Here is an 11,362-nt window from a genome sequence, read left to right as displayed (position 1 = left end):
TCGGGAGGCGGTTTGGAGATCTGAGAATCAACGGCTGGGATGAGAAGCCGGCGGTGTGGACGAGAGGCAGGGTATGGTGTGGGTCAGGAAGGCAACAAACTCGTAACTGGTTCCAGCGTGGGAAGAGGTATATTTTTACCCCCTTTTCTCTCTAGTTTTTTTTTTCTCCCTCGAGTTATTTCTTTTCGACCTGTTTGTATTTTTTTAAGGGGTGGTGTTAGCTTTTTGTGTATAAAAAGAAAAAAAAAAAAAAGGGTGGATGACTGTTTTACTGACCGTTAATAGCCAAAAATTATTGCGTGTACTGGGCATGCTGGTGCACATCACCAATCTCCACGGTGTACATTGATGGCGAGTGCACCATGATTGAAATCCATGCTCGTGCGTCTCCATGATTGGTGGCATGCGCCAATATGGCCTTACAATAATTTCTCATTGATAGCAAACAATGTTTCACGGGAAACAGCTTAATTAGAAAATACTTTTTTTAGAATTTTGATGTTATAATGATAGTTGCTCTTTAGCTTCATTTTTATTATAATTATTAGTACTACTGCTCTGCTGCTGTTAATAGTTGTTAATTTTTTATGACATGCAATATAAATAGAATATATATATATATATATTGCTATAATAGAAAACAATAAATTCTGAAGTGTTCTAGACAACTCTCTCACTCCAACCTATAGGGCACCATCAAAGTCACTAGTCACATATGACTAGTGACTTGTTCTAGTTCACGGACTCATTAGCCTTTCTGAACATATATTTGGCATGAAAAACCACACCACGACTGATTATAGTCCGGATGTTCCGAAGCAAGGAGTGACATTCTCCCATGCCACTAGTGCCACTCTGACTCCAGCCAATTATCACAGCCAAATCGCCCTTAAGCATAATTGCACTAGCTAGCAACACGTGTCAAGCATGGCTTAGGCCGGCCCATGCCACTCTCAACTTGGCTTTTGAAGTTGAGGTGTCGAAAAATATTTCTAGAAAATATTTTTATAAGATCACTCTTGACTGTTTGATATAAAAAAAAACTGTCCTTGACTTGCAGATGCTTTTATAATGGTGCTATCCTAGGCAGGCATGGTTCTGGGCTGGATAAAGGACATTCTTGGTGCCTTGAGATGGAGCACGGTTGGCTCAATATTAAGCGTATTTGAATGCCCTGCCAGTCCAGTAACTCAAATGGCCATCAAATCGTTACATAGCCATAAGCAAAATATACATATCTTTACCATCGTGACAGAGAATGAGATGGACCAATATCTCAGGTTATCTTAGATAAAATAAAAGCTAAAGCAAAATATGAATTTACATATTTAATAAGAAATATTTTAAAGAAGCAAATAAACGACTAGAAATTGTTATTTTAATATTATAACAGCTGATTTTTTCATAATGCATTAGTATTCATTCACCAAACTAATATGGCTGAGATGTAAATATATTATATTGATGAGTGTCTAACAAAATTACAAAACGCTATATCTTGACCAAGGTGAGTGCCTGGTGTACCAGCGAAGTCACAAATTTGACCTTTGGGAATATTTTGTGCTGGGACAATAATATATAACTCACAAACTCCAAAATGGAGTTGAAAATATAAAAGAAATTTTTAGGATAAATCTTACAAATCTAAAAGGGATATTTTTATTACTTAAGTAAACAACAATACCAAGTGATGGAAACCCCATATTAAACAAGTGTTAGATATCCATGAACCAAATCTTTAACTGATTTTTTTCTCTTTTCTGAAAATCTTAAGAATATATGAATCATTCAAAGATATTAGAGTCTGTCAGGCTGCACACGTACGTGCTCCAAGGAACCCACACGTGTGCATTATTTCAAGAATTCAAAAGCCCGTTAAGATAGTATCTCATCGGTTCAACACCCTCGCCCAAAAATAGAATATAATAAAATAAAGTAACTAAAAAGGCCAAGTCAGTGCCAGTGATGTTCCATCAATGAACGTACGATTAGCCATTGACCTCACAGCCAAAAGAATCAGAAGTCTTTCACCAAAAAAAAAAAAACAAAAACAAAAAAAAAAGTCTCCCCTCGTAAGACTCTACGAGTCATCATCCATTAAACCATCAAACCACAAGGCGGTCAGACATTGACATCTCCCATCTTTTCTCAGCAGCTTTAACCATTCCTACTCATAAAAGATTGGTAGCCCCCAGTGGGTATACTGACTCATTTCCCTCTCAAGTCTCAACTAGTGTAATCACTGAAGAAAACGACACCCTAAAGCTCTGCTGAACTGAACGCAAGACAGGTCTAGCCACTAAGAAACTCATCTGTCATCATAATATTTAATACACAATAAAGTTTAAGTACGGATCTCAAACCTAAAACATAGCAGAAAGGAAAGGAGAAAAAGGCATCTGTTCCATATTATTAATTTGGACCTGGAGAGAAAACCAGAAAAAGGCAGTAAGTGAGTGAGATTTTTTTAACTTCCAGTCTCTGCGATGCTTTGCAAGGCTGGCCTCCACTGCCCGTGGCGTGCTGCCGCCCCACTGCCGCTCCTGTTGCTCGCCAGCCTCTGCACCATCTCCTCGAACTCCACCTCCACCGTCTCCGGCGACTCCACCACCTGAGGCTGTAGCAAAAACAAATACGGCCCATCCCACGTCATCACCACCTCCAGCTCATGGACAAACGACGTCTATTTATTTTACTTATGATTTCAGCCAAATTATTTCATTTAAAACCTGAAGTTTTATTTTATTTTTTTTTATTTCTTCAAGCAAGTTTTAGTTAAATCAATCATTTTGATCGAATGTTTCTACGTAGATGATAAGTAAAAAAAAATACAAACTAGAATCAATACTACAGATGCGCGAGTATTGACTTTAATAGTTTTATTGCTTTTATACGTACAGAGTAATTAGTAGAGTGAGTAGTAACGCTTATATTTATTACACTGGTCTTGTTTTTAGATGGTGACGGAAAACGGCGAGATTTCTTAGGCTTACCAGTGGTGAGTGCTGACTGACCCTACCCCACCTTGCTCTCTCTCTCTCTCTCTAAAAGGGAAGCAACCTTTTTTCGTCTCTTTTACTGCTCTTCCTCTTTTCTGAAAAGATTCTGCCTTGTTCGAGTTTCTTCTTGGAATTTATAAGGGAGGGAAAAGTTTATTAAAACTATATAAAAAGAAGAAAGATTCTCTGGACAAGAAGGAAAAGAGAAAAAGTCGTCCTTTCGCCCTGAAATCAGCAGTGCTCCGGGGGCGTGCAACTTCCCAATATTTCCTTGCTTTAACATTTTCTTCTAAATTGATTAAGTTTAAACAAGAAATTAAAGTATATTTAATTAATGGTAGATTGCCATACCATCGCCGGCGAGCTCTCGGTCTCCGCCGCCGGACCACCACCACCACCACCTCGCCGTCGTTCTCGTCCACCTCCTCCTCCGCCGCTGCCGCCAGGGGCGGCTCTTCTCGAGCTGGGCTTGTCCTTTTGCTTGACGAGCAACCGGCTCAGCTTGACGTGCCTCTTGGACGCGAACTCTCTCAGCACCTCTGCCATCGTTAATCTCAACCATCCATTAAAAAATTCAAAACAAAAACAAAATGGAAAAAAAAAAAAATTGGCTACAACCTTCGAAGCTAACGAGGCGGTAGACGTGGCCAATGTGGAGTGTGTCGTCGGGGCGGAGCAGCTTAAGATGCTTCACCGGGGCGTTGCTTCTGCCATCGGAGGAGGTGGCGGGGGTGGCGATGATAACGGCGACGTAGTGGCCGGGGTTGGCGGCCATGACTTGGCTAGCGCTTAGAGACCAGTACACCCTCTCCACCCTCCCGCTCGGGTGTTGGATCACCACCGTCGCCGCCTCCGCCGCCTGGCAATTCCCCATACTTTCTTCTCTTGTTTCTCCCGAGATATCTCTTTCCCTCTCTCTCTCTCTCTCTCTCTCTCTCTGTGCGCTTGCAACAAACGAACACACCACGAAGAATATCTGGTTTTAATGCCTTGTTTGCTCTGAAACGAGAGAGAGAGGTGAACTAAGAACAGGGCAGGGGAAAGGAGGAGAGTGAGAGGGTGAGAAGCGTTAATACCCGGGTTTGAGAAAGGGTTGGGCTTCCACTTGTGCTCGTGTTATCGTGTTATGGTATCATATTTATATGGTTGTTCGCTGGGCTTTTGCCACGCTTGCGCCTCGGAAATCGAGATACTTGGAGGGATGCGACCGGTTGATTCGGTGGACTCTCGGGGGAGTGGGGAGGAGATGGGGTGGTCGTGACCGGCTAGTGTCGGTGCAGGAGGGGGGAAGGTCCGGAAGAGAGTAACAACTAACAACCAGAGGTCTGAGGAGGGGCAAAGCTTTGCGTGCTTGGAGGAAAAAAAAAAAGGCCAAGCATAAGTTGTGGGAGTAGGGGAGCTTTCTCAGTCATTCCATTGTTTGGTATTTTTGATGAGAGGGGTCAGGTCAGAGGATAATGTGCTGCTAACTAAAGGGCTTATTTAAAAGGAGATTGGGTTAAAAGGCTCTTGGATCACGACCTAAGAGTGAGAGATGGAAGCAACCAGTAAAAGAGAGAAAACAGAGTAACGACAATAGCTAAGAGGATTCCAGTTTCTCAGTCATTCCATTGTTTGGTATTTTTGATGAGAGGGGTCAGCTCAGAGGATAATGTGCTGCTAACTAAAGGGCTTATTTAAAAGGAGATTGGGTTAAAAGGCTCTTGGATCACGACCTAAGAGTGAGAGATGGAAGCAACCAGTAAAAGAGAGGAAACAGAGTAACGACAATAGCTAAGAGGATTCCAGTTTCTGTAGTTATTATTTATTTATTTGAAGAGTCGGATTCTATAAGTTTGGTGTTAATAATAATGTTATTATAGTGGACAACTCCCTTGAGCAAGTTTTGGTTGAGCCATGAAATTGGAATAGGGTTTAGAATAAGTTCTGTGCCTGCTGCCAAATGAGATCCAGAAAACAAATGTGATAGGAATAGTTGTATGCTGGCCAACTATGTTAATGAAGAGAAGGAGAAGCTTTCATTCAAAAGTTACATAAAAAATGTACTTAAACAAAAATTAAAATAACTCATGGCATAACTATGTTTTCTTATTTTCGAACAAAATGTAATTAGAGATGAAACCACGTCTAGATGCTAGAGTCCAGTAAAATTTTTTTTTTATAACTGAATTAACTTTATTTCACAAGGGCCGTTCATGTGAGTTGTTCAATGTGTTAGCATTGCTATACTATTTTTATGTTATGATACTCTCTCTCTCTCTCTCTCTCTCTCTCTCTCTCTCTCTCTCTCTCTCTGCGCGCGCATGTGTGGATGCACACATGCTAACTTTATTAAATCAAGTGTACTAAACATTACTTAGAATCAATGAATCAATCAAAAAAAAAAACATTTCTTGGAAAAGGATTTGGCAAGGTAGAAATATTGATCTTTGACCACATATACAAATAATTTTTCCAAGGATATGCATTTCACAAGATGCATTAGGAAAGCAAAACTTGTGTGAAATATTAGATCTAACGTTTCTGAAATCAAAGCATGTGTTGCTTGCTAATTTGCAATATTTGGTGTGCATGTGGAGTGCAAATTACACCACCTTGCAATGTGGTCACTTCTCCAACTAATCACTGGCTCCTTTGTAGTCGGTAGATATAATAAATTTTCTAATTTGTCATTATGTACAATAACAAGTGATGTAAGTTGGAGACCCTTTAATACACACAGGAGCAACAACACACGTGTAAAAGAAAAAGAAATATATTACATCACACTCCATCTTTAATGATCGTTGAAGAAAACGAAATATATCAGAAACTTTGTTTACATCTCAAGCACCATAATTAATTATGGGCAACATAATTATTATGGATTAAAATGGAAACACTATGAATCAGTTAATGGCCAAGAAACAATCCTTGAGTCGACTCAAGAAGAGTTCGAGTCGACTCTGGCATGACCGTTGTCTATTGGCACAGTGAATGAGTCAACCCCCGCAAGACTTGAGTCAACTCCAGTGTAGTTCAAAATTCACAGAGAGCTTTTACTGCCTGAGACATTTCTTCATGAGTCGACCCTTGTGTTTAAAGAGTCGACCCCTAATCTCAATGAGTCGACTCTTATATTTCAACAGTCGACCCAAGCTCAGTCTCAGCGTTGCACAGAAAGTCAACTTTTGGATTTCTCAATGAGTCGATCCTTGTGTTTAAAGAGTCGACCCCCGATCTCAATGAGTCGACCCGTTTAATTGGTGATCTCGTAAAACCAATTGTAAGATATGGATTGTGAATAAGAAAATTCAAAAAAAGCAATCGAAAGCTTGAGCAAAAAAGAAAGCTTATTTTTCTGCTCACAATCCAAACCTTACAATTGGTTTTATGGGATCATTAATTAAACCTACCCGTTGGTTTTGTGGGCTCACCAAAAAACAAATTAGATCATTGAATTATACAAGATATACCCACCTATTATTTATTAGCTTGTCAGAACTGTATGAGACAACATCTTTTTCATCTAATCACCATGTCTCGTATTAATCTAGATTGGCTCTCATCAAGGACAAGTGGGCAAGAACAAACTGACGAACACATTGGGTCCATATTCACAAGGAGGATTCAAATCTTATTCTGTGCATGAAATCCTTGTGTATCGTCGTGTATAACACGCAATTCTATGTGTACATGACAAGGTCGAGATGTTTGTCTAGCTTCTGAATCCAAAGTAGTTTGGGTGTTGCTCATCAAAGTATCATTAATATGAATAATTTCAATGCCTAAATTCTTTCCTAGTCTCTATCACAATGGGCCATTCAAATAGGACCTAATACCAACTATGGGGACAGGTCACTGTTGAAACCCCTGCCTAAATTAAAGCATTCTAAACTATGAAAGAGAATGTGGGCACTGCAGTTCCCACTCTCCTACGTAGCCTTAAATGAAAACCTGCCGTCTTTATTCCTTAGACGATGGTCAAGGTGGGTAATTGATACCTTTCGTTGATTAAAACGGCTGGATTATAAATGTTTAAAAGGATCATTAGACACTGCTTTAAGGTAACCCAAATTGGTGAATCAACATTGGATCAGGACAGCATATCTGGAGGTATGTTGGAATGGCAAGTCATTATAGCCTTGGCTCTTGTTTTTGTTGTCATGGAATGGATTGCTACCTAAGAAATTGCCTAACAATATTTCTTTATGATGATACATCTATGAATAAGATAAATCAAAAAAGTTGTGGCTCATGAATTTGATGTTTGTGTGACGCGATCAATCTACTGCTCTTGGATCAATTGATCCTGTTATCCCAATTATTGTTAGACGCGCTTGCTTCTAGATTAGGTGTTGCTTAAAAATGGCCCGTGGGTCTTCTTTTAAATTATATATGCTTTGGTGTTTCCTATTAGATGTGTGATTTGAAAAACATATGAAGGAGAGGTGATTTATTGGAAAAAAAAGTGATGATAAAACATATTTTATGCTTGACACTCTAACAACCCAGGACCTCATCCAAAATAGGTGAATAACTGATGTGGAACTAGACACACGCCCGTACGAGTCCTCACATACTTCTCCCGTTTAAGCCCTGACGTTCTCATCAGGGTTCAAATCTATTCAAATCTAATTACAAGCATCACGATCGGCCCGTGGTTAGCCCCAATAGATCCGTGCTCCCGTGTCCTCTAGTCCACATAAGTCGTGGGCCGAGTCCGCTCTGATACCATTTGTAACAACTCAGAACCTCATCTAAAATAACTAGCTGAAAGATATTATTTGGTTCCTTGATCCTATATAAGTATCCAAAATTTATCCAGTGAATAACTGATGTGAAACTAAATACATATCTGCATGAATCCTCAGAGACACATATCTAAATTTTTTTTTCTTTATTTTTTTTCTTTAAATTAAAAACTAAAGGCCACTTGAACTCAATATTTATATATGTGAGGGCAGCATGCATCCCCTTATTACCTAATGGTACAGTTTGAGCAGACGTGGGCTTTCAAAACCATACTTGGACATGCATTTAATGTGATTCCAAAACCCTATCCAAAATATTTATGTGGAAAAATTTTAGTGGCTCAAAATAATTTAGCAATTTAGTGTTACTTGATGATGTCGATGCTCAATTTTTTTTATCAACTCAAGTTGCTCTTGATATGATTTAAACGAAGCAAATGTGTTAGGTTTGTGTCAAGAGAAAACTTCTCATAGGTTTCTAGAAGGGCATTCTTTATCTATATCTATATATCTATTCCTGTGAGTCATCTATCGAATTGTTGCAATTAATGTTGGATCCCGAAGGAAAAGAAGGGACCTTCAAAAAATAAATTTTTACAATTCAATAAAGAATTGAACTTATTTAAATATTCCCACTATTCTATATCTCCTTTGAAAGGTGCTCATGTTACGGAAACTATTTGTGATATTAAGGAAAGCAAAATTATTTCAAGAAAGAACTTCAATTCCAGTAAGGAGAAAACAAAATTAACATATAATTAATAAATAAAAGTCTTTTTCTTGTTGTATTTGTCCTTGATTTACTTTTTATCGTATTTTGTTTGTTGCGGGAATCCATCTATAACCAAGGGGTTAATCTTGCTTGCTATACTCTATAGATTCCATAAATTCGTGATTTTTTCTTATTTTGCTTACCGCATATGAACCATGTTGAACCTCAGTGAGGTGCATGGAACCGGATAGACTTCTGCAAACTGCACTAGTACAGTAGTACTCCATGTCCTTTGAACTATACTAACTTATATACTCCTTGAATTGAACTATACTATGCTTGTCTACCTGCAAGCAGTGCATGCAGAAAGAAACGGTCAAATTAACCAAACCTTCTATCATGGATCATCAAATACAAGAAAATCTTGAAATTGATGGAAGAATTAAATCATGATCAAAATTCCATATACAAGAACTTAATGTGACTTTTTCTTGGTGACCTTTTCACCAAGTTCTCACAAAAAAAATTAAAGAAGTGTTTACACATCTTTTCCAAAGATGATACTATAAAATGAGAATATGGGAATTATCAGCATTCTAGGCTACCTACCCAATCGTGGCACTACCTTCATGAACGAGGAATAAGCTTCCTTGCTTTGCTCAATTTCCTTGCTTTCATTTAGCAGGTGGTTAGCTTTAAGGGACATGGCTCATGGTTGCTCACTCGTCATCCACAACTTATGGAAAATAATATCTCCCTGTGCTTTTAAACGTAAAGCTGGTAATAATGGAGATGTCACATACGAGGAGTGGGAGAGAGAGAGAGCACTAGCAGTAGCAAATAAGATAAACGAACTTTATTTGGTGCCCAGGACTCTAGTGAAAGTGGGCCAACTCGTGCGTGGGTCATGGAGTTCTCATGACTCATCTTGACTTCTCACGCATGATTGGGTGCAAGCAATCATTTTTGCTTTGCCGTTTCAATTAGGGCAATGCCCTGACAGCACTTGTCATGATACCACTGTATGATAGTATAATCAAGGAACAAAATTCCTCTGCTGCGTGCACCAAAGAAAATTATTTAGAGTTGTTTTATTTTTTAGCCATGTACCAATATACACAGTTATTGAGGTGAAAATTCAAACAGGCCGGGAGAGAGAGGGGACTCCTGCTACTATCAGAGTCTCATCTCCATTATTTCCAAAAAAAAAAAAAAAAAAAAAGGTTTCCAGGGACATCCACCCAAAGCTCCTGCTCTATCTCCTTCTTTCTGTCTCATCTTTAGGTGATCAGCATGGCACGGATGATGTGCTCGTGAACACTATATTTTAGAAATTGTAAATGTATACTATTAGAAGTGTATATTGGATAGTTGGATGACTAATTTACTATATGTGAATCAACTAGCAATGAACTGTGTACTGGTAAATACTATATTATGCAAATTGTCTATCAATACTACTGGAGGTATGTATTGGACCATTGGATAGCTAATTTGCTAAGTATGTATTAGCTAGCCATAGATTGTGCACTGATGAACACTGTATTTTAAAAACTGTGTATCAATACTACTGGAGGTGTGTATTGGATCTGGTGAATGTGTATAAAAAAATGCTATCAAAAGGTTTTACATAAATAATGCATCATAGAACTCTTAAGTAGTTATGCTTTTGAAAAAGAAATGCAAAAGTGAGAGAGAGAGACTCGACTTTGTCCTTGACAATTGGTGAGCCCTAGATGGAGAAAGAAGAGGGATATAGTAGGAGGGACCTCAAGGTGAACATGGTGACTACAGACAAGCGCTTCGAGGACTTTCATAGTAGAAGAGGCGATATATTATGACAGATGATGGGAACTACGATGGTTATGGATGGACGCATGAAAAGGAAAGATACCGAAACCTTTCGCGTATTTTTTTTTCTTCTTTGGGAAATAAAAAGATGGGATAGTTTCCATTATTAGTAGGAGTCCTCTCCATCTCTGTCTCTTTAATTTTTGCTTCAACATCTGTGCAGATTGGCATGTGGGAAAAAAAATAAAGGAGCTTTATATTATCTCTTTTGGTGCATGCACGAGAATTTTCGTTCATAATTGGGCACTCAGCACATGCGAAGGCAGCAAAGTTGAACTTATTTGTATCGATGGGACACACAAGTAGTGCCTTGTTATGCGATCTTATTTGTTAAAAAGGTAAAGAAGAAATTGAGGACTGGTACAGGAAATGGGGTAAGCTCTGCCATTCCAAGGACTGTTGCCTCGCGCGTATGTGACCACCTGGTCATGTACGAGTCCCTTAAAGTATGTGATCGTTGCATGATCCCCTTACTCAAGTAGAGTTTTCCATCAATTGCAAGTGCATGAAGGACTGGTAGTCTTTCATGTGAAGAACCAAACCACCCTCTCCGTGCAATTTACAAGAAGTCTAGTTTTTCATGTATGAAGCAGGTTTGAAGGGACTGGTAGGTTTGATATTAGTTTAATGGAAATAGGCCAAGCCAGCTTTAAACCAAGTTGACTTAGGTCAAATCAGTATATACAAAAGGATATTAGCGCAAACAAAGAGCATGGTTTGTGAGGACCTGTGCAGACTTGTGTTTAGTCCCACATCAATTATTCATTGGATAGATTTTTTTGCATACTTATAAAAGATCAAGAAATTCAAATAATATCTTCCGGCTAGCCATTTTGGGTGAGATTCTGAGTTGTTACAAATGGTATCAGAGCGGGCCCGGCCTATAACCTATATAAACTAGAGGACACTGCAGCATGGAACCACTGGGCTGATCATGGATCGATCGTGGTGTTTGTCATTAAATTTGAATGGATTTGAACCCTTAACCTGACGAGGACATCAAGGCTTAAACGGAGGAAGTATGTGGGGACCCGTGCGGGCGTGTGTTTAATCTCACATTGGTTATT

The 11,362-nt window shown here is 38.9% G+C and overlaps 1 protein-coding gene across 1 annotated transcript; it reads right to left on the bottom strand.

Annotated features, from left to right (window-relative positions):
- Positions 1–2,326: 2,326 nt before the first annotated feature.
- LOC120106569 lies at positions 2,327–4,154 on the bottom strand. The gene is made up of 4 exons (XM_039119538.1): positions 4,076–4,154; positions 3,618–3,998; positions 3,351–3,538; positions 2,327–2,617 (listed from the first exon to the last, which is right to left on the bottom strand). The coding sequence occupies exons 2-4, from the start codon at positions 3,871–3,873 to the stop codon at positions 2,468–2,470; spliced, it is 594 nt and encodes a 197-aa protein (XP_038975466.1). The 5' UTR covers positions 3,874–3,998; positions 4,076–4,154; the 3' UTR covers positions 2,327–2,467.
- Positions 4,155–11,362: the final 7,208 nt, after the last annotated feature.

The sequence above is a fragment of the Phoenix dactylifera genome, unplaced genomic scaffold (assembly GCF_009389715.1).
Source record: "Phoenix dactylifera cultivar Barhee BC4 unplaced genomic scaffold, palm_55x_up_171113_PBpolish2nd_filt_p 000566F, whole genome shotgun sequence".
NCBI classification, from domain to species: Eukaryota; Viridiplantae; Streptophyta; class Magnoliopsida; order Arecales; family Arecaceae; genus Phoenix; species Phoenix dactylifera.
The sequence above is the reverse complement of the archived record's forward strand: the minus strand, read 5'-3'. Positions and strand labels throughout refer to the sequence as shown.